Source organism: Medicago truncatula, chromosome 6 (assembly GCF_003473485.1).
Source record: "Medicago truncatula cultivar Jemalong A17 chromosome 6, MtrunA17r5.0-ANR, whole genome shotgun sequence".
NCBI classification, from domain to species: Eukaryota; Viridiplantae; Streptophyta; class Magnoliopsida; order Fabales; family Fabaceae; genus Medicago; species Medicago truncatula.
In genome coordinates this window covers 36,725,119-36,748,071 of record NC_053047.1, presented here as the reverse complement: position 1 = coordinate 36,748,071, position 22,953 = coordinate 36,725,119, and the positions used below count along the sequence as shown (strand labels likewise).

Genomic DNA, 22,953 nt, shown 5'->3' with positions numbered 1-22,953 from the left:
TTACTTGAATATGGTATCTACTATTATTTGTGAGTAGATTCTAGTTACACTCTTTCTTTGAGGAGGGTAAATTATTAATTTTTTTTATTTGCGTCAGTTAGTGTTTTAATCTTCATATTTTTACTACTTTTCAGAATTAATCTCTCTATTTTAAAATTTGACAATTTGGATCTCTACATCAAATATTTAGTTTAAAATATAATGATATAACATAATTTAAATAACATTTTCAAATCCTTCAAAAAAAGGTTTTTAAGGAATTTTATTTAAAAATATATGAAATATCGATATGAGCTTAGCTCGTATGACAATACATCAAATATATAAAGTCGAAGGTTCGAATCCCGGCAAAAAAAAAAATCAAAATTGCATTAAAATCTCTTTTATTTTAACAATTAAATTAAAAACCCTAAAACAAAAACTCAACAAAATGCACGCTCTATCATTTCCCATTTGTTGTATCATAAACAAGAAGTTAGAGTTGCAGCACTGACCTCAACGCCACCGGAGTTCCTCGTCGGCCGCCAATAACGGTGAGAAAGTCTGTCCAGCTTTTTCTTATTTTTTCGAATTTTCCTTCCCATTTGCTGTTCGCGTGGCTAGAAGTGATTCCACCGCGATTTCCGGCCGCCATTCACAGTATAGGGTAGAGTGTTTTCTCCGATTCCATAAGCTCTAGATATTCATAATTTATATTTTTAATAGTGAAAGGTTGAAATTCAAATTGATATGCTGCATTTTAGTTATTTCGTTTGTATCTAAAATCTAAGGCAGTTGAGGTGTTGAATTTAGATTTCTGAGTAATCCTTAGTTCACTTACACATCACTGATACGTAGACACTAATAATAATTTAATGAAATGAAAGTGATCGAATAAAATCACTTGTGTCAGTTTCGTGTTGGCGGATCAGTGTTGGAGACTGATATGACATGTGTCGAACACTAGTCACTTGTTCAATCTGAGTGTTAGTGATCCATAGATAGCTTTTTGGTGACATTGGTACATTTTAGATGAGAGAGAATGATTAAGAGAGAGATAGAAACAATATCACCAATGTTACCAAAATGCTATATCACTCAAGTGCTATCCGCCGAAGAGATACATATGCATATTGAAATAAGTGTATGTCGAGGTTTTACTCGCAACCGAAGTTACTTTCATGAATCATAGACACCGACAATTACACAATACACAGACACTGACAATAATTTGATAAAATGAATGTGATTGAATAGAATCACATGTGTTAGTGTTGTAGACTGACATAACACCGTGTTGACAACAGACACTTTAATTTGAAGTGTTAGTGCTACATAGATATTGACTGTGGAAATGATACATATGCACTATTGAGTATTGGAGTGTACTTGTAGGTTTTACTTGTGCGTCCGTAGTCTCTTTTATGAGTCATAGACACCGACAACTTACATAACACTGACATGTAGACATTGATAATAGTTTAATAAACAAAAGTGAGTGAATAGAAGGACATGTGTCAGTTTCGTGTTGGTGTGTCAGTGTCGTAGACCGACACTTTAATTCCAAGTGTTGGTGCTACGTAGCTTTAGATACTAGAAGAGATCCATAGGCACTATTGAAGTGTATGTCAAGGTTTTACTCACATCGGTAGTTGCTTTTTTGAGTCATTGACACCGACAACTTACAAACACCGACACATAGACACTGATAATAGATAGTTTAATATAATGAAAGTGATTGAACAAAATCACATGTATCAATGTTGGAGACCGAAATGACAAGTGTCAAACACTAGACACTTCTTTAATCCAAAGCATTGGTGCTACTATATGGAAGAGATACATATTGTAGAAAATTGTGCCTGTAGTCACTTATATTGCTGAAAATTGTGAACAATGTTTTGAAGATGTCATTTTAACAAGGTTTATAAAAAAATGTTGGTTCTAAAAAAATATATATGTTGTGTTTTGTTAAACGTTTTTTTGTAAAGACAAATTGTTAGTAAATTAGTGATTATGTAAGTTTCGAGAGTTCGAACTTTGAAACTCCTGCATAAAACTCTTCCGGTGTCTCTTAGGTCTCCAATCGATCTTCCAGTACATAAAAATGGTTGGTTCTTATAAAATATGTACAAGACGTTAGTGATTATGTTTGTTTCAAAAATTCAAACACTGGGACTTCTGTGTTAAACTCTTCCAGTTTTATATTGCAGAAAATTGTGAAAAATACGGCTGCAATGCAATTGTAGTAAAAAATTGACAATGTTGAGGCTGCAGTTGTGTTTGTGGACCATTTTTTATTTCTGTATACCTTAATCTATACTCATACCAAGTTTTTCTATTTAGCCTGTGTTCTTTCCTGAAGTGATATGAACTTGTGTTTCAGAAGAAAGTCATGGCAATGAACCATGTAAGATCTGTTAGAAGCATTCTCAGCAGCACCAATGAGGCAATTGGGGTTGCATATCAGCGAACTTTTGCAACTGGGAAAGCAAAGAAAGGGAAAGGAGGTGCATCTGCTGATGGACCAAAAGAATCCTCTCTCAGCAAAGAAGTCAAGGCAAGTACCGTTGTAGGTGGCAACATTCTCAAGGAAGGAACCGATCCCAAAATCCTGCCTGACTCTGAATACCCTGATTGGTTGTGGCATCTGCTTGATAAACGTCCTGCACTAAGTGAGTTGCGTAGGAAGGAGATCGATACACTCCCTTATGAAGATCTTAAACGCTATGTTAAGCTTGATAATCGAGCTAGGATCAAGGAGAATAACTCTCTCAAGGCTAAGAACTGATTCAATTTCAAAAAGAGAACTGTGGGTGGGGATGGTTTAACGATCAAACAGTTCTGAGGTATTTCTTTTTCAAGTTTTTGTGGTTCTCAGTCTTGTGAGATTCCTTTGAGTAATAGATTTACATTTGTGCAAATCGTTAAATTGAACCAAAACCAAATATTTGCTTCATCTAGCATTTGTGTTTTCCCTAAAATGTTTAGTAGATTAAAGCCGATTGGTTATCTTTGTTTAATATATGAGTAGACTTGTATTTTACTAAACAAAGGAGATTTGATTAGACTTGAATTTACCTGGAATGTTTAGTACTATGTTAGTTAAAGAGGATTCTCATATATAAACAAAGGAAGGAATTTCCTTCCCCTCAAACAAAATGTTGGTCGACTACCAAATGGTAGTTGTACAAATCAATTTGCTTCCATTCAAGAATTTCATGTGTTCTTGAATATATGTATAACCTTCCTTACTAGAATTGAATGTCTTTTACATAGGAACAACTTATTTGAACAAACATCAATAGTTATATTTTTATTTTCATTTCTGATAGCAATGCAATGAGATTTGTTATGATTGGCATTGTTCCCACCATATGATTCAAGTTACAAAATGATAGTAATTTATTATAGTTTGAGAAAATTGAAGGGCATTAAATTTGTTCTGCTTCTTGTTCATGGGCCCTAGTTTTAAGTTTTAACATTGCCATCAAACTTTGGTGGTGGAAGCCACGTACCATCTGTTGCCGCCCACCCGGCCAGTGAACGGTTTTTTAACCAATACATCACGTTTAATTTGGTGGGGCCTTCTGTTCATGATTACTTTTGTAGGGAAATGGGTTTGGTAAACTTTTTAATTGCTATAACTAAGATAGTGCTAGTACTAATATACATATGGACAAAATGTGATAGATCATAATTTAATGATCCCTGACTTCCTGTTTTTTTAATTTTCACTTCACTGTAGGGGTCCAATGATTCAAGGATTAGGAAAATAAAGAAAAGAAACTAATGTATAAGTTTTATATTAAATGGATAATTACATGTTTGCATTGTTTATGTTATAAAAATATGGTCATGTTAACTAATATCTCCGAGGCACTTGTTAAGAAAACAAAAATAAAGTAAATTTTGCATTGAAAAAAAATATTTTCTTACACTGTTAAGAGGTTGACTACACAAGTTCCAAGATAGTTTTACTATATTTGTCTTCTTAGCATGTGTCCTCGGAGCATTTGTTAGCATTTTCCATAGACATACATCAGCATTTACCTTACTGTCATTAACTGTTGGGGCCTTCTCTTCAGAATTTGTCTTGTAGGGAAATGAGTCTTGTGAACTTTTAATTGCTTTAGCTAAGATAGTAGTAAATGCACATATGGTCCTAATATGTATATCATAATTTAATGGTCCCTGACTGTCTGTCTAATGTATCTTTAATTTTTTCTTCATGATTAGAGGATTAGGAAAATAATGAAAAACAAACCGATATAAGTTTTATATTGTAATGGATGATTACCTCTGTAGCACTAACACTTTTGACTGAAGACGTGTTCAGTGTCCGACATGTTTCGCCAAACACCGATACTACACTTGCACATGTTATTACATTCAATTCATTATCTCAAATTATTACTGATGTTCACATGTCATTGTCGTGATCGGTGTTTGTACTGTCAGTGTTTTATGGATAATTATGTTGTTTATGTTATAAAATATTACACCAACATTTACCTTGAACAGTCATTTCAACCTAATGAGAAAATATTAAGATTGTTGATATTGTTTTTCTTGTATCAACTTATCCATATACTAGATGGTTAAGTCTATGGAGCATGCACCCATAAAATGTGGCACTGTGCATAATCAAATTCGGATTATGTGCTATTAGGAATCACACATTTAACTCAATCTCACAATCTGAAAAGTTAGATCAAGACTGGAGAATCTGCATTCAGGTTTTCGTAAATTAGGCCTAAAATACAAGGTTAGAAGATTAGTTATTGATCTTGACCTGATAGACGATTGCGTTAAATACAGAACCTAAATTTGTGTATAATCTAACTTTGTTCACTGAATGTGATATTGAGAGGCTGTTAGTGATTGCTATGTGCTCGTTTGAGCTCGTGTGAAGCTTTATATTCATGATCTCTCACCAAAGCAAGAGAGACTAGCAGAGGTGACAAAAGTTTAGAGAGGATGTGATGAAACCGAAAGTGTGAATTGAAGGTAAAAGGTGATGAGGAGATTGATGAATCGTTTGTGCAAAAAGGGTTGTTGGTGTTATTGTTAACACCATGTCTATATGGGTTAGTTGATATAAAGGGAAAGATGAACAAAAGTGAGTGACTAGGTCTGATTAGGCTGAAGAGACTGGGTTTTGGTGTAACGAGAGTCATATGAGAAACAAAAGGTACTACCGAACCAGACATCATTAATTTGGGTATAAACAGAACAAAAATAAAGAGGCTGGAGTGAATGGTAAAAGTTGTTTTTTTTGGGAGGAAAATAGTTTGTTTTACAGGTAAAAGTTTAGATAAGTTGAGTCGAGGGTTTAATTAGGATGAGTGAATACCGTAAGGCTCAACGAACATTAGCAAGTATAGTTATATAATACTCAACAATGAAGTCTTCACAAGTATATTTGATACTTTAGGTGGGTAAACTTAGTAACTAGAGCTTTTTATTTTGACAGAAAAAGAGAGAAAAAAAGCTATGCTAATATTTTTTACAGGCCATTACTTTTTCCACCCTATAATTTCTCGCACGCCCTATTCAGATTTTAAAATCCGAAATGTTTCAACGTGTTTTTGAAGGTTTTTATTGGGTGTTTATGCTGTTCGGATTTTATAATCCGAACTGTATAGGACGTGCGAGAAACTCATAGGGTGGGAAAAGAAGTAGTTTTTTTTATATCATATGTTTGGTCTTCTTCCTGCCACACTTTTCTTTTATCATTACTTTGGAGATTATTTGTTGTCTTCCACAACCACAATTGGAGTCTAGAAAAGTTGCAAGCATTTCATTATGTAACAATAATATGAACAAAATACATAAGTATCACTTTAAAATGTGTGTAGTATATATAGTGAAATATTACAACACAAATTAGATCAGATTGTAAGATAAGAATATGCAGTTTATTCATATAAAAATATATGTGACAAACATATTTGTCTAAACAAACCCAACTCTAAACAAAACATATACATATCACACAATTTGTTCCATGTATTGAAAATATTTCAAGCAGATGGCTGAAACCTAACTTTGTATGGCACATCAGTGAGAGCCACACGCTGGTTCCCATTACTATCCCTAAAGATCCCAACATTCCTGCACATGACCTTGCAAAAATTACATACCGTAGGGCAAAACACAAACTTATAATCATCTTCATACTTTTCAATCTTGAACCAATTGTCAACGGTGTCCTTGCCGGGATTTCCAAGAACCCCACCGGTAGTGACAAACCATTGTCCAGTTGAGGAATCAAAATCATCAAGCGTCCATATGGTGGACTCTTCACATGATGTATTGAGGGATGTCTTGATATTAAGATCGGTTGAAACCCTAATAACACCTTTCTTAGGGTTAACAGGTGTAAACGTTACTCCCTGACCACGAAAACCCTCAACCACTACAACATTTAGTGGACATGTCTCGTTTGGTGATCTTGCTATGAGAACAAAACCACTACCAACAACACAAGGCCCACGACCGTCACATGGGGTTGTTGGGACTGGTCGGATGTAGTAGTCTACTCCAGCCCGAACCTTTTTGCCTTCTGTGTCAACCACTTGTTCAGGTGAAGCGTCAGCTTCTCCGAGCAAGGGCTGGGTGGACAAGGCAAAGAGAACTGCAAGTAATATGCATATTGATTTCATGGTTAACTTTTTTACTTTTGCTTCTTTGTAAATTTGTATTGATGGGAGTTTAGAGGTGTTATAGGACTCAATTTATAGATAATGATGTGATCTAAAACTATGGATTCAAATGATTTTATATATTAAAAAAAGAAAAATCAAAGTCAATGATTTTGGCCAACTCATAAAGTTTCCATGTTAAATTATACTACATCCAATTCCCCACGTCTAATTAGATATGTCAGCATTAATTGATTGTATTGGAAATTATAGTTTGGCAATTCAGCAAGCTTGGTGAAATGAAATAAACAAATTGATCTTTGAAATTGAATGATGCCAAATTTGAAGCAGCTTCCACATATTCTATTGCATTCAGGAATCAGGACTTGCTTGGAGGGTGAGGCATTTGCTAGCTTGTATGACTTTTTTTCTTCATAAGAATGAAAAACAAATAATATTTTTTTGTTGGTGGACATTTAGTTATAATTTAGTAGTCTAAATCTTTAGAATTCTAATCTTTAGAATTATAAAGTAGTCTAAATCCTTGAGCTGGTTCTTCATAGTACAGTTCATTTGAAAATTCGAAATCTCTTGTTTATTGTGTATTCTAGTAGATTGAGATCATAGATTCGCAATCCTTGAGCTACTGTGAATCAAATTTATGTGAATTTCATTTCATATATTATTAAGTGTATTGCTAGAGTAAAATACATAAGTGTCTTTCCTAAGATTATTGATGAAGTAGCTAATATATTGCAATTTTTTCTTGAAAATATAATTTAAATATTTGACTTTATTAAGAATACATTTTGTCTTGTAAGTACGACTCAGTTGAAAATAATATGCAGAAAATAAATAATAATATTCATAATCAAGTGTGTCTTTTTCTTTGATGGTGGCTTAGTTGGTGTGGACAATGTATAATCGAGTGTTTCTATATATATCATCACCATCTAGAATATTTTTTGTTTTTGTTTTTGACGTTAGGATTATTTAATAATTTTAAGGAGCTTGCCTTCCCCTAATTCATTATATTGAGATTGGCATTGAGTTCCAAGAGGATATACATGGTTGTGATATATGTTTTGTTGACTTTTTAAAGCATGAACGAACGTGAAGTACTCCTATCGTATGAGATTTTATTGAATACACAAAGAAGTATAATTGATATCACAAATTTATAAAAATAAATATTATCCGTTTGACCCTCTAAATATTAATTCTCTCAAAGGAATCCTGTTAATATTAATTACAACAATTTTTATAAAAAAATTAACAATATTAAAGTTGTGAAAGAAAATAAATAATAAAATTTTATTTATGCTAGCTATAAAACAATATATAAAATATAACAGAAAATAAGTAACAATAATTTTAACTCTCAAGGGTTATCTTGTGGTGTAGACTTTGATATCTCATAGTATTCTCCTATTATAGTTTCAGTTCGATTCCTCGTATGTTTAACAATTTATGTTTAGGGTCCGTGCATACAAAATTTTGCTCTGATTTCAATTGAATCCACCGTTAGTGGATGGTGGAATTGATCTCACATATTAGTCAATTCTTGAACACAATCCCATGTTTATTTTTTTTTATTTTTTTTCCACCAATCGTCTTAAAATATGAAGCCGATCGAGGTACTAATTAGCAAATACAATGTATTCTTAAACAAAGGACATGCTCTCTCTCTATATATATATACAATGAGAAAAGTATAGATTAGAATTTTTTTTATTCATTCATATATTTTTATTCTTAACAAGGAAAATAAAACTTAATAATCCTTATAAGTTATAAACACACTTGTACTTTGTTGCCATTGAAAAAGCTTAACTTCGATCAAGCCTTTTGGAACTTTACTTTAAAGGGAACATTGGTGAGAGCCAAACGCATTTCCCTATACTTATACACATAAATTCCAATATCTTTGCATACATGTTTGCAAGAAGGGCACACATTGGGACAATAGACCAACTTATAAGCATCCTCATACTTCTCAATTTGGAACCAATTGTGGATTGTATTAGAACCTGGGTTACCCAATACACCATTAGTGGTCACAAATGTTTCTTCTTTAGAAAAAGGATCAATCTTCCACACTAAGGAATGGTTAGGGCATCTAGAATCATAAGCATCATTAGAGAACTTTATGTTGAGATCAGTGGAGACACGAACAACGCCTTTCTTGTTGTTAACGGGTGTGAACCTCAACGGTAAACCTTGATTATGTTTCACAACTACTACATCAAGAGGGCAAGATTCGCCGACGGTTTCAAGAGCAATGCCTCCACTATTGAAACAACTAACAAAGCCACATGTTGTAAATGGTTTAGCCGGAATGATGTAGTAATTTGTATCAGCTCGAAGCTTCTTGCCCGATGTGTCAATGACTTGATCGGGTGAAGCTTCAGCTGATCCAAGTAATGGTTGCGAGGACAATGCAAAGAGAAGGAGAAATGCTAGCATTGTACCCTTCATTGTTGTGTGCTTATGCTTTATTTGTTAATTTTGTTTGTTTTGGTAATGAATGAGGATATGATGGGAGATGTAGAACATCAATTTATAATTGCTGCTACAATTCATATCTATGGATTATAAAATATTCAAGCTAGATTTGTGGCCAGTGATTTAAGCAATACAACTGGCCAATATTATTAATTCATTGGAGTATTTGAAATTGTATTCAAGAACTGCCTTCAAAACCTATATTACTCTATTTCAATGTCTTCAATTTAAAGAAATAATAATATATTTTTTTTAGTGAAGAAATTGTTGGAACAAAATGTGTTTCACAATGAACCTTATTAAGTTTTGATGATAACAAGGTATTAAAAATTGTCAATTGGTTATTACTAATAATTGTTCAAGTGTACAGGACTAAAGGCTACTCAAGTTATTTCAATAGGTCTTGGAAGAACAATGGAAAGAAAAAGAAATTCTGAGCATCTGAAGAAAACTGCTCCTGAAGCTAAACTGCTCCTGAAGAGATGACGTCATCAGAAGCAGAAAGTCATCAGAAACAAAAGTTTTCATCAGAAGCAATATCTTCACCAGAAGCTACATTTGATTCTTTAATCAAACTGAAGATTCAAAGTAGCTGATTCTCAATTCAGTCTTATCAAAGAAGAACGAAGAATTGAAAGGGAGGTATCAACGGATATATGGATAGCACTGAGCTCTTGTCTCTCGTTAATAGAGTTGACAAAGTACAAGTGTACAACCACTACCTCCACTACTCTGTTTTCTGTCTACGCTACAAGACAAAACAACAGCCATGCCTGCAGAATTGTACACTCAAGATGGGAATGAATTTGAAGTTTATTCTTCAAAGGACTACACCCAAATCAGGCAAAGGATCACTGGTGGATAATTAAAGGATTTCAAACGACTCTTTAGACGTGCTGATTATCTCAACGTCTCTTTCACGCCTCTATATAAAGGAGTGAAGACTTGAAGATAAAAGATAGAGATACATAAGTTTAAAAGCGCCAAAACTCTGTCAATTTGATTCTACAAAGCACACTGAATTTCTGCACTGATTTGATACATCTTAGAAATTCAAAGTCTAGAGTCTTTTCTGTATTGTATTGTGAACACCACTGATTGTATATCAAGTGTTCAATTCAAACTCAATTCTCTGTATTTTTGTTTGATTAGAAGTCTCTCGCCTGCGTGCTTGAGCATTAGAAGTCTCTTGCTTAGTGCTTGAGCATTGGAAGACTCTTGCGTGTGTGCTTGAGCATAGTTTTGTGAAGTCTCATACTTAGAAAGTATTGAGCAGTTGTAATCTTGTGATTATAGTGAAATCTCCTTGGAAGTGCAAGGGGGACTGGACTACTTCCGTGTTGTGGAAGGAACCAGGATAACTGCCTGTGTCTTTGTCTTTCTTTTCTCTGCTCTGTTCTTTTCCGCTGCAATCTGACTCTGATCATTTCATCAGAAGCAATCAAACTGCTTCTGAAGTTTTATCAGAAGAAGTAATTTTTAAGAGAAAAAGAAAACACAATTCAACCCCCCCCTTCTTGTGTTTTTCACCTTCAGAAATAATTAAAATGTTATGGAAAATGTTAATTTGTGTCATTGGGGTATAAGTTAAGAAGACAAATGTAGAAGGTTTTTCTTGGAACCTATGCATTCAATGTCTTAAAAGTTGGAAAAGTTATACTTTCAATATAAAATTTATTTTAATTTTCATTTTAAACTCCTTAACTTGTGTCCTTAACATGACCCAAATGTTATTAGAGCATCCACAATGGGAGAGTCTTAAACATTTAAGACGTGGTACCTAATAGGTACCCCCATTGTGGGAAAAAAATTTGAGGGTCTTAAAAGATGCAAGGTCTAAATTAAGACATCATTCTTAAATGGGCCCATATCACCTTTTTATTAAAATAATAATTAAAAAAAGAGTAGTGTTATTTGAACAAGCAAATGAGACAATTTATGTGACAACTTCTTTTTTCTCTCTTTTCATTGGTCAAAAACAATGGAGAGGGAAAAAGAAAGTGAGAGAATAAGAGTATAATGTGAGTATGAGAGAGAAAGTTGTCAAAAAGTTGTCAGAAAGTGGTTGTACAAATATCATTTCTCTTAAAAAAATGTATTAATATAAATAATGTATTAAATAAATAATATTTGTGGGATCCAATTAGACCTTTTGTTAGAGGATCTCCGTTGGAGTGATTGAGTACCTATTAAGTATTATTATTAAAAAATTGTTAAAAACGATGTGTTAATGTGAGATTCATTTAAGACCTTAAAGATGAGAATCTCCATTATAAATGTTTTTTTTACTTGGTACTTTACCCAAAGTCTTAAAGTGAGACGTGTCGTGTAGAAAACAATGTGCATTGCTCATAATAAATCACTGGATATTATATTTTTAGTTATTATTTTTTTATGTAGATATATTAAGTTATTTAGTGGATTATTTTGACTACTCAATATATTTCCTAGCTTGCTCTAAATACGGACAAGTTAGAAAATCTTCACTTTTTAAAGACAAGATCTCCTTAAACCGACTTGGTCTTACAAGACAGATTTAATAATTTGTATATTTTTTTTAACATCTAGCACTCTAAAATTTGTTGTATATGGTAGGCCAACATCCAATTATTTATATCATATCATCTATTTACTTCTAATTATTTTGAAGTAATTTAAATTAATTTCATCTTCATGGTACTGGTTAGCCAAAATAACTTTAAGAAAGTGTTTGCCTCTCTAAAGATATATAGATATTTAGCAAATTTATTAAAGGTGGCATTTAGGGTGGGTAGGAGGAAGACTTTTCCACCATGACAAAGTTCCATTTTTTACCATTGATTTAATAGTTTTTTATTTGGATGGTTAAGATTTATGACCCGGTAATGGTTGTAAATTGTTGTTTGGTATTGTGCACCCAAGCTGTGGACCCCACCCACATAATTAAATAACAATTTCTTATTTGTTTGATTTATTTATTTTTGTTTGTAATAAATCTTGGCCTTTTGGCTTTAATTCTCCAATATTCTCAATCAAAACATCACGTTCAAATCTGCAATTCATGTCAATATCAAGAGTTTCATATTTTTCTACTCCAAGTTTTAAGATCTATGCATTCTTCTTCATATTTTTCTACGGTTGTTAGTTGAAAACAAAATAATTCTTCCATCTCTTCTACTTTATCTTTTTTGGTTGTTGGTTTAGAATTAAATTCCATTTTATGATTTACACAATTAGAAACTATGAACAGAAGTTAAAGATTGAAAGTAAGTTGTGCAAATTGAACTAAAATAATTCTGGAAAAATTGAACTAAAATAATTCAGGAAAAAAATGGCATTCATATCTTTTTAAAGAGGAGTTTTCCAGATACGAACATTTGTTTGTGGTTGTGGTTTTCCAGACGAAATACATGGCAGATCTGATACGTTTCGGTTGATGCTATAGCAATCTTTAACCAAAATCGAAAAGCTTCTCATATGGGTTCCGCATCTGAAGCTTTCCTTGAAACTATAGTTGAAGAGTTTACTTCGGATCAAAAAGCTTCTTCCCTGAGTTTTGTTATGTTATGTTTCTTTATGTATTGTAAAAAAAAGATGTACAAAAGTAAAGGTGCGGTGTAGTTTGTGTTGTTGTTGGAGAATGGGAGGTACACTAGTAAAGATACTGTTTAACATTAAAAAATGCAAATTTATGATTTTTTTTGTTTGGCCTCAACCGGTAGCAGCAGACACGTGTGCTTTAAAATCCCATTTTCCCATCGTGGGAAAGAAGTAGGCATACCCAGGCTAAACATCAAAGCAATAAAATTATATAGGCTTATTAGATCGTTTGGTCCCTTATTTAATTTCTTATTTTCATTTTGATCCCACAATTAATAAAAATGACGTTTTAGTCCTTCATCTTTTCCTCCGTTTACCAAATAAATCCAACAGTTAAGTTTAACCCCAAATGATGTCTGTGGTGGACAAACCTTAAGAGTGATCCACCATAGATCCTATTAATTATTTTAATTTCAACCGTTTGATTTTTTTTCAAAAAGATAACCATTGGATTAGGCAGGTCTATTTTATCTTACGATGTACCACCAACATCTAATTTTTTGTCCTTTTCTTCATCTTCTTCCTCACTCTTGTTCATCACATTCATCAACACCATCATCATCTTCATCATTTTACCCAAAAAAATCCAGAATCATCAACCAACAACAACAACAACAACATCGTCATCACCGTCACCATCAATTCCTCACATCACTACCATAAATTATTTTCAGATCTGAATTTTTCCAGCAAACATTTTTTTTAACAGCATATGGCAAGAAGCTACAAACAGAGACCAAAACTGGCACAAACCAAAGGTGCAGGGATCCCCTCCAAAACAGAAAAATAAAACTGACACCACAAGAAGCATATCAGAAGAAAATAAACACCCAAATCCCAGCCAAAGGAAGCACAGACCTAGATTAAAGCAGAAGCTGGCCGAAGCCTTACAACACCAAAGAACAACCACACAAACTGTCTCAAAAAACAACTCTACCATATGATGTGAGGAATCAAGAACGAAATCAATGGTTTCAGAATGGCTTCAGATGCAACAACAACAAACAAACCCAAACAAACAAATTTCCACAACTTCACAAATCTCAACCTCTTTCTTCTTCACTACAAATTAATTCAACAAGAAAGAAACGTGTTGGATCTGGATCCCCTGTTTACCTCTGCCGTTCTTGAATTTGGTACCTACAAAGGTTGCTAGAAAAAGGGAGAAATTGAATTTAGGGTTTCAACGTAGGATTTGGTGCTGGGTTGTTATAATATTAGATTTAGTAGATTTTGTTTCTAGTTGTTTGGTTATGCTATTGTGTTCTTATTTTGAGATTGGGTAGGATTAATGTTGTATGATGTATAACTCTTCAATCTGATTAATATAATTTCTCATTTTCCCCAAATTTTCTCTTCTCCTAATGCCTGCCTCTATCGTTTTTGAATAGCTAAATATTTTGTGGACATTAATTTTTTAATTTAATTTTAGTTACTGGTTAAATGATTGAAATGTTAAGATGATGATGGTGTTGATGAATGTGTTGTGTGTTGTGTTGTGTTGATGAAGGCACATAACGTGACATGGAAGAAGATGCTCGCTGGAGAAGAAGAAGAAGTGGAAACAAATTGGGATTTTTAATTTGGCATTTGGGGTATTTTAGGTATTTCATATCTTTAGCAATATTTTGTGAAGATCTAACGGTCCCTTTTATGATAAATAGATCGAATGGTTAAAATTAACAAAATTAATAAGGTCTACGATGGACTACTTTTAAGGTTGATCCACCATATACATTTGAAGTTAAAATTAACGGTCGGGATTTATTTGGCAAACGGAAGAAAAGGTGAGGGACTAAAACGCCATTTTTGTTAATTGTGGGACCAAAATGAAAACAAGAAATTAAATAAGGGACCAAATGATCTAATAAGCCAATTATATATGTATCCAACTGTTAGGTCAAATTGTGTGTGTGTGGGTTATTGAATTTATTACGATGCCTAAATCAAAAGTTAGGGCTTGTAGTCATTTGACATTTATAATCATTTTCTATGCGATCAAGATATAAAAAACATTAAACTCAAATAATTCTGAATAAAACTACAATATGAAGTTTGTAATGCATAATCATATAACACTTTGCCTTCAAATCGCCACAATATTTCTAAAATTTGAAATCTTTCTCTTGATGCTCTTCAAATCGTGGCAAGTTGACTTCAAACCGTGTCACGATTTTTCCGAAATTGAAATCATTAATTTATCTCCAAAATCGTGTCGGGGTCTCCGTGTCACAATTTCCAAACTTCAAATCTTCATTTCTTATACTAATCCAATGTCCCGACAATCTAAATTTCTTTAAAAACTCTACTCAAAAACATCAAAATGATCGAAATAACATTATGACGAAGTGTCTTCAATTTGAACAATTGGTGTCACCCAATTTAAATTGTGGAGAAGAAGTGATAAAAATAGAGTGCATCTAGAATATCATATTTAAAATAGTAATTAGATGTTGATCCTTAGTGAATCTTTTTGTCAACCATAGTAGACTCTGTTTCAATAGTTACATTCTTTAGATTAGATCTTTCGCACAATTTAACCCCGTAATGGACAATAAAACCATTTGCATCTCAAATGAATAAGTCGTGGATGCTACCAACTAATAGAATCAAAATCAAATAATTTAATACTTAAAAAAAGTAAAACAATGTCTATTTTTAGACATCTCTTATTAATTAAAACAATACTTAATATAGAATAAAAGGAAGGAGTGTATATATAAATTCATCTTGAAGAACAAAACTACCTTATATTTGGATGAGATGATTAGAGTAACTTTCCATTTAACTAGTGAGTTTCAATTTCAATTGGAATTATGAGAGTGCAACTACATTAAAATTCTTAAAAAATATCTTTGTCATTTTTGTGATCTGATATAACTCAAGAGGTTAATATATCTCCACAATTACTAGTACGAGATATCCAATAATTTAGACAGAGAAATTTAAAGTTGCAATAAATAGAGAAAAGTATAGATCGGTCATTTTTATTCATTCATATATTTTATTCTCCATAAGGAAAATCAAACTCAATAATCCTCATAAAATTACAACATTTGTTGCCATTGGTATATCTTAATTTTGATCAAGCTTGCTGAAACTTGATTTTGAGGGGAACATTAGTGAGAGCCAAACGCATTTCCCTATTCTTATACTTATAAATTCCAATGTCTTTGCATACATGGTTGCAAGAAGGACACACATTAGGGCAATAGACCAACTTATAAGCATCTTCATACTTCTCAATCTTGAACCAACTATGGATTGAATTCGAACCTGGGTGACCTAATATGCCATTAGTGGTCACAAATGTTGCTTCCTTAGAATAGGGATCAATCTTCCACACTACTGAATAGTTAGGACACCTATCATCATAATTACCTAGCATAATATTGAGATCAGTGGAGACACGAATATCACCTTTAACTGGTGCCAACCTTAGAGGAAACCCTAGACCTTGTCTATGTTTCACAACTACTACATGAAGAGGGCAAGACTCACCAATAGAACTTTCAAGGGAAATATCTCCACCATTCGCGGGAATGATGTAGTAATCGGAATCAGTTCGAAGCTTCTTCCCCGATATGTCAAGCACTTGATTGAGTGAAGTTTTAGATGATACAAATAGTGGTTGTGAGGACAAGGCAAGGAGAAGGAGAAGTGCTAGCATTATTGTGCACTTCATTGTTTTGTGCTTGTGTGTTTCAAGTTGTTTGTGTTTGTTTTGGTTTTGAATGGAGTTGATGGGAAATATATCATCAATTATTTATAGTTAGTTGCTACTACGATTGCTATCTATGGATTCATAAAATACTCATGCTAGATTTATGGTCAATGATTTGGACTACACAATTGGCCAACATTAATTATATGTTTGTTGTATTTGAAGTCGCATATTTAAGAATTGTGTCTTCAAAATCTCTAGGTGCTATATAGTACTTGATTCGTAACCGAGACGTGTCGTGTGTAGCAAACAATGTGCATTTTGCTCAAAAAAAATCGATGAACTATATTTTTACTTTATTACAATTTTAAAAATATTTTATTTATTTATGAAAACATTTTTAAATTATTATAAGTATCCGATTCTCCCCTTACAAAAGAAAAAGACAATTCTTACTCCATAGTACTATCCAAACTAAGATTGTGGACTTTTAGACTTTTTTTTTCCTTGTATTATACTCTTACTTTAATTTATTAAGATTACTAGTATATTTATCCGGCATTGCTCAGGTTATACATATAATTATGGATAACCAAAACATTTTATGCATGTATCCGCAAATAAAATATAACACGGGCAGACATTGGCGGAGCTACATGCATCTCAGGGGATGCAGTTGAACCCCTTGGGTTATTAAAATTACACCTACAAATCTTTTCAATTTCAACTTTGAATCCCCTGGAAATTTAAGTTTGCACCCTTATCTCAAAGATTGTTTCACTTCTACACCTCTACTTTCTCTTTTTTACAGATTTGAATATTTGGTTGTATCTCTTTAGTTTTCGTGTCATGAATGTATGTTAGACACTCTTATCATACTCTCTAAATGTATTGAAATTGTAGACACATCCTTAGTGCATATGTGTTTTTAGTAATTTTATAGATTAAATTGGACAATAAAAAAACATATTCTAGAATAAAGTTGACTATCTAAACTAATTCGACGATTAAAATGACTAATAAAAGAGACGTTTATGAATATATTTGCAATTTTCATATCAATATGGCAGCAATATACACACCCATGATAAAAAAAATTGAAAGTTCGAAAGTTTGAACCCCCTAACCTAGGGTCCTGGCAACGCCACTGCGGACAGATGCATCACGAATATCTTAATTGATACACACAAATAGAATAAAATAACCATATTTTAAACACCCGTAGAGTAATAGATGCGTCGGCCGATGAAATTAATTGAATTTATTAAAATTATTAACACATAGAATAAAATAAACATGCTTTAAGTATCCGGATTCACAAAAATAACAAAAAAATCTATTTATCTTTTTTAATAACCAACAATATAACAACATTATACAAAAAATAACCAAAATAACAAAAAAAAAATTATCTTTTTTAATAATACCAACAATATAACAACATTATACCAAAAAAAAAAATCTATTTATACTTTATATATAGTATAGAAGTATAGAAGAGAAGTGTCTTGGAAGGGGCGAGCTCGGGTTATGTAGTGTGTCCTCAAAAAATTGAGGTGGATCATTTATTTCGTGAATGTAGTTTTGTTGGTTTGATAATTGATTTTTAAATGAGAAATGATATTTTTACAACCATTTTGTGACAACTTTTTAACAACTTTCTCTATCATAGTCACATGATCTTCTTATTCTCTCCTTCATTTTTCTTTCTCCATTGTTTATAACCAATAAGAAGAGAGCAAAACATGGTTGTCATCAAAATTGTCACTAAATAGATGTACAAATATCATTGTTGTTTTGAAGTGGATCGAAAAGGGAGCAATTCTACCCAAAAATGTAATCACTCTTCTTGATTATTTTTTTCGTCTACATCAAGATGTTTGAATCATATCATTTTAATTTTTTCAATAAATAAAATGATTATCTCATGTAGTTTTTCAATAATTTTAACTTAAAAAACTTATTTATGTAGAAGCAATGGTCATGATATAGTTAAGAAAATTTGAACAACAATTTCATTGGAACTTACACTAACTCACCATACAACGTTAAAAGAAAACATTTATTTTATTTAATTATATTTATTTTATTTCTTAACATGGAAGTTTATCTTGAGAATCCTCATAAATTAAGGAAATACACTTATTCATAGTTTTTTCCTTGTGTGCATGATTAAAGACAAGCTTAATTTGACTAAACCTTTACGAATTTAACCTGGTAGGGAACATCACTAAGAGCTAAACGTTTATTCCCATTTTCATCCTCAAACAACCCAACATTTTTGCACTCATGTTTACAAGAGGGACAAACAATAGGACAATAGACAAGTTTATAGCCCTCGACATATTTCTCAATCTTGAACCAATTACTGATGCTTTGTGGACCCGGGTTGCCAATAAAACCATCCGTTGTAACAAACGATTTTCCCTTAGAAGCATCAAATCGATCAAGCTTCCACACCGTAGTATGATAAGGACAACTTGAATTCGAACGAAACATGATGTTTAGGTCGGAAGAGACACGGATAACACCTTTTTTTAGGTTAAGAGGTGTAAACCTGATTGGAAGACTTTGGTATCTACTCACAACAATGACATCAAGAGGGCATGGTTGACCAATATTGTTAGAGAGACCTAGGCCTTCAGGACTTCTACTATTGGTGTAGGGCATGGATAAAAGAACATTGTAATAGGCATTAGCTCGAAGGTTCTTGCCTGTTATGTCAACAACATGTTCCAGTGATGAACTAAGTAAAGGTTGTGAAGTTAAGGCAATAAGAAGTAGAAAAGCTAGGAATGTGCTCTTCATTTTGTTTTATTTGTATGGTTTGAGTAAAATTGTGTTTTGGTTACTTGTGAATGAAGTTTAAGGAGTTGAATAGCATGAATTTATAGATACCTATTATAGATTATTATTAAGAAAAACTGGAACTATTATACAGTTTTTAAGATATCTGTGGGGGTCTATCAAAAAAAAATCTGTGGGTTAAATGATACTCCTGTTCTTGTATTTGTTACATGGTTCTTATTATAAATTGTCTTTGGAACCCAAAACCTTTTCATACATTGAGAGAGAGACATAGACAGAGCAATGTGATAGATGAAATATAGCGCATATATATATTTCTACTTTTAGTTATAACTTTATTAAAAGACATCTTCATAAAAAATTAGTTGGTATATATATATATATATATATATAGTTTTGTTAGAAGTCATCCATAAAGATGTCTTTTAGCAACCCACACAACTTGCAAAACCTATATATATATATATATATATATGAGGTTTGCTACAATAGATCCACTCATTTTCATGAAGGTCCATTTTAGCAAGGAGCACCTTTTCACTTGGACAAAAATATCCATGTTTTTGTTTTTTGAACCAATTAAAATTAAAGGACACAATTGTAATTGTCAGTTTTTCATTTTATTTTCTATTTTTTTTACGGTCCTTTTGCTTCTCCCTTTCTCTTTCCTGCTTCTTGTCTTTTGTTATTGCCCTTCACCAGGTTCCATGAATTGATGTTCTTTGACCTTTCTTCCTTCCATTCCGTTGTATGCTTAGCTAATTCTTTTTTGAAAAAATATGCTTAGCCAATTCTAATTCACTATTTTTATCAATTAAAGGTTAAATGTCATCTGAAGATTCTAAATCACGATATTGTTCCAAAATTTAGAATTGCTTCCAAAAACTAACAAAAAAAAAATATCGCCTTGTCGATGTTAAGGAAGGCAACACGCGCAACTGAAATGGGCAGCGAAGCCGCAACAGCCCACGGCGGCGACTGAAACTAGGATCCTATTTTGGGATATATGGTTGCATCAGTTCCTTTTCTGTGTAAAACTAAAATCGAAAACATAATTGAAAAAAAGAAATCGAAAGTTCATCATGAGATTTCAAGAGAAGAGAGATTGCAGGAAAACTAAAACACAGAGAAAGTGATGAGGGAAGAGGGATGACAAAAACTCAGAGAAAAACGCTAGATACGAGATACCAAAGAACAGTAAGAAAATATATATATCTTCTTATTCCTAAACAAAGCTTTGTTGCCCTAATTTTAACCTAATATTTTAGCAATTTTTCCCTCCTTCAAAACCTAACCATATTTCCTAATTCCCCTCCTCCAAACCCTAACCATCGTTTCCTAACTTCACTCCTCCTAAAACCTATCTAATTGATTTCCATAAACCATATCTCCTAACTCTCCTCCTCGAAACCCTCACCAATATATTTTAATCCTTTCTCCTAAACCGAAATCTCTTTCTAAAACCATATCTTTATCTTAAACCGAAATTTCTTAATCAACATGGCTTCCAGAAACATTCAGACTTTGCTTTCATACCACTGCCTCACTGGTAACCATATCTTCATTCCACTCTGGTTTATACTAAATATATAGACTTTTGCTCTTATTCCTCGCTGTTGTAAAGTATAAATCATTCTTTCAATCCCTTTTAATCTTTTTTAGGTCCGTTGGTGAAAATCCCTCTTTCCGATCTTGACAAAGCAATCAACAAGCTGAGACTGAAATACAGATCATATATCGTTGAATATGACATTGATGCTGTATGTGTTTTATGCGAAATATACCTATTCTTAATTATTTGCATTCTATTTTATCAACGTTTGTGATGTTTTTGTTTGTTATTTTTTTAGGGTGCAGTATGCTTGCCAAACATGTTTGGCGGTGATTTTGGAGATCAAATTGGGCGCTATGCAATATTGACTGATCCTAAGTCCAACAAGTTTGAAGTATTGGTCGACAAAGTAAACGGAGTATTTTTTTCTCACAAAGGGATGGAAAGTGATTCTTGACTTTTACGGAATCGATCTTGGTGCCTGGATTACCTTGGTTTTTGTTGGTGACAGACATTTTGATATACAGTTGACTGATAGGTTTCACAAGAGTATCCCATACCCAGTTTTTGATCCCCCTATGCATTTCCTTCTTGACAAGATGAATTTGCAAGCAACTTTCGTGAAGGTATGAAGATCAGAGGGGGTGCTCCAATGGTTGGGTCACATGATACCATTTACCTTGATGTTATTTACAATTAGTCCATGTTTAGATAAATTGTGCAACACCTTTCCACTTTGAATTTTAAGTTTTAGTTTCTTAGAGTTTTGGAAGCATCTATTTTTTTGTCTTTGAATTTAGCAAATGTCCCTTGAATTTCATAAATAATTTAGCCTTGCTTGCTTTGGTTTTTGATTTATATATTTGTGTTTGTGCTCCTCAAACTATATTAAGTAGCATTGTTGTGTTATTGAAGCATTTTAGTAGCATAGCTTTCAGTAACATTATTAGTAACAATTACTACCTTTTTCGTGACACTTTTAGTAACATTATTACTAACAATTACTAATCCTAATCTCTAAAATATGTTTTGGGTGGATTCAAACTAAAATCCTAATCCTAATTTCTCTCATTCAAGTAACTAAGAAATTTCATCCACATCTCTAAAGTAACTTTTTGGTGGAAACAAACTAAAATCCTTATTTATCTCATTCAAATAATTACGGAATTTCATCCACATCTCTAAAATATGTTTTGGGTGGAAACAAACTTAAAATCCTAATTCCTCTCAATCAAGTAACTACTAAAGATTTCATCCACATCTCTAAAATATTTTTTAGGTGGAAACAAACTAAAATCCTAATCCTAATTTCTCTCATTCAAGTAACCAAGAGATTTCATCCACATCTCTAAAATAACTTTTTGGTGGAAACAAACTAAAATCCTTATTTCTCTCATTCAAATAAGTAAGAGATTTCACCCACATCTCTAAAATATGTTTTGGGTGGAAACAAACTAAAAATCCTAATTCCTCTAATTCAAGTAACTACTACATTTCACCCGAGTCAACTATCTTAATCATTTGTTATGCGCCCCTAAACCCTATTTACAAGTCAATTCTTAAGTCAAACACACTGCCCCATCAAGAATATTAATTTCATCTTATTTGTATTTATCTTTATCCTAAAATGTTGGGCATTTCTTAAATTTATTCCACTTCAAGTGCATCCATTTGTTCTGCGCCCTCCCTATTTACATGCCAATTCTTAAGTAAAAAAAAATGCCTCATCAAAAATATTAATTTCATTTTATTCATATTAATCTTTATCCTAGAATGTTGGGCATTTCCTAATTTTGTTCCACTATTTTGTGCTTATCGTGATAAGTAATACTCTTTATTGTTCAACCATCATATCTTACTCACACGTATTGTTCGAGGGGTGATATAAAAATATTGATTAATGACGAGGACGACGATTATACCGATGTTGCATCAAATGTGGTCTACAAAGAAGTTTTCCGTAATGTGTAGGACTTTTTTGTGTACTATTCATTTTCTTACTTATTGAAATTATTTGCATGTCAACGAACTTCAGTTTCCCTTTTAAAATTATATGTTATGTTAAAGTAACAGAAACGCGTCTTAGAATTATGGAACAATAACAAAGTCTATCGTAATTGACATTATGCTTTGATTCACGACAATTTTTACATTCAAGCGAACTACATTGTTTTATTTTTACATGAATATTTACTTCTTAAAAGTATATATATATATTC

General features: G+C 32.5%; 5 protein-coding genes across 6 annotated transcripts; 1 reads left to right on the top strand and 4 right to left on the bottom strand.

Moving 5' to 3' along the window:
• Window positions 1-411: 411 nt before the first annotated feature.
• Window positions 412-3,196, top strand: LOC11422251 (54S ribosomal protein L37, mitochondrial). 2 transcript variants are annotated; one of them, XM_024786216.2, is made up of 2 exons: window positions 412-533; window positions 2,366-3,196. In XM_024786216.2, exon 2 carries the CDS (start codon window positions 2,375-2,377, stop codon window positions 2,768-2,770), a length of 396 nt encoding a protein of 131 aa, XP_024641984.1. In that variant the 5' UTR covers window positions 412-533; window positions 2,366-2,374; the 3' UTR covers window positions 2,771-3,196. The 2 variants fall into 2 exon arrangements, with proteins under 2 accessions (XP_024641984.1, XP_024641985.1); XM_024786217.2 differs by having other exon boundaries at window positions 427-646.
• A 2,605-nt stretch (window positions 3,197-5,801) lies between these two features.
• On the bottom strand, window positions 5,802-6,706 carry LOC11416176 (kunitz trypsin inhibitor 5). The gene has a single exon (XM_003620140.4). The coding sequence runs from the start codon at window positions 6,645-6,647 to the stop codon at window positions 6,006-6,008; it is 642 nt and encodes a 213-aa protein (XP_003620188.1). The 5' UTR covers window positions 6,648-6,706; the 3' UTR covers window positions 5,802-6,005.
• Window positions 6,707-8,323: 1,617 nt separating this feature from the next.
• LOC11422250 (miraculin) lies at window positions 8,324-9,168 on the bottom strand. The gene has a single exon (XM_003620139.3). It carries the CDS (start codon window positions 9,102-9,104, stop codon window positions 8,466-8,468), a length of 639 nt encoding a protein of 212 aa, XP_003620187.1. The 5' UTR covers window positions 9,105-9,168; the 3' UTR covers window positions 8,324-8,465.
• A 6,547-nt stretch (window positions 9,169-15,715) lies between these two features.
• On the bottom strand, window positions 15,716-16,420 carry LOC11420197 (miraculin). The gene has a single exon (XM_003620137.3). It carries the CDS (start codon window positions 16,393-16,395, stop codon window positions 15,796-15,798), a length of 600 nt encoding a protein of 199 aa, XP_003620185.1. The 5' UTR covers window positions 16,396-16,420; the 3' UTR covers window positions 15,716-15,795.
• A 2,057-nt stretch (window positions 16,421-18,477) lies between these two features.
• LOC11420196 (miraculin) lies at window positions 18,478-19,228 on the bottom strand. The gene has a single exon (XM_003620136.3). The coding sequence runs from the start codon at window positions 19,180-19,182 to the stop codon at window positions 18,568-18,570; it is 615 nt and encodes a 204-aa protein (XP_003620184.1). The 5' UTR covers window positions 19,183-19,228; the 3' UTR covers window positions 18,478-18,567.
• Between the last annotated feature and the right edge of the window lie 3,725 nt (window positions 19,229-22,953).

Excerpts from the sequence above, each read along its gene's own strand:
- LOC11422250 (XM_003620139.3), bottom strand. The coding sequence starts at position 9,104 with ATGAAGGGTACAATGCTAGCATTTCTCCTTCTCTTTGCATTGTCCTCG.
- LOC11422251 (XM_024786216.2), top strand. The coding sequence starts at position 2,375 with ATGGCAATGAACCATGTAAGATCTGTTAGAAGCATTCTCAGCAGCACC.
- LOC11420196 (XM_003620136.3), bottom strand. The coding sequence starts at position 19,182 with ATGAAGAGCACATTCCTAGCTTTTCTACTTCTTATTGCCTTAACTTCA.
- LOC11420197 (XM_003620137.3), bottom strand. The coding sequence starts at position 16,395 with ATGAAGTGCACAATAATGCTAGCACTTCTCCTTCTCCTTGCCTTGTCC.
- LOC11416176 (XM_003620140.4), bottom strand. The coding sequence starts at position 6,647 with ATGAAATCAATATGCATATTACTTGCAGTTCTCTTTGCCTTGTCCACC.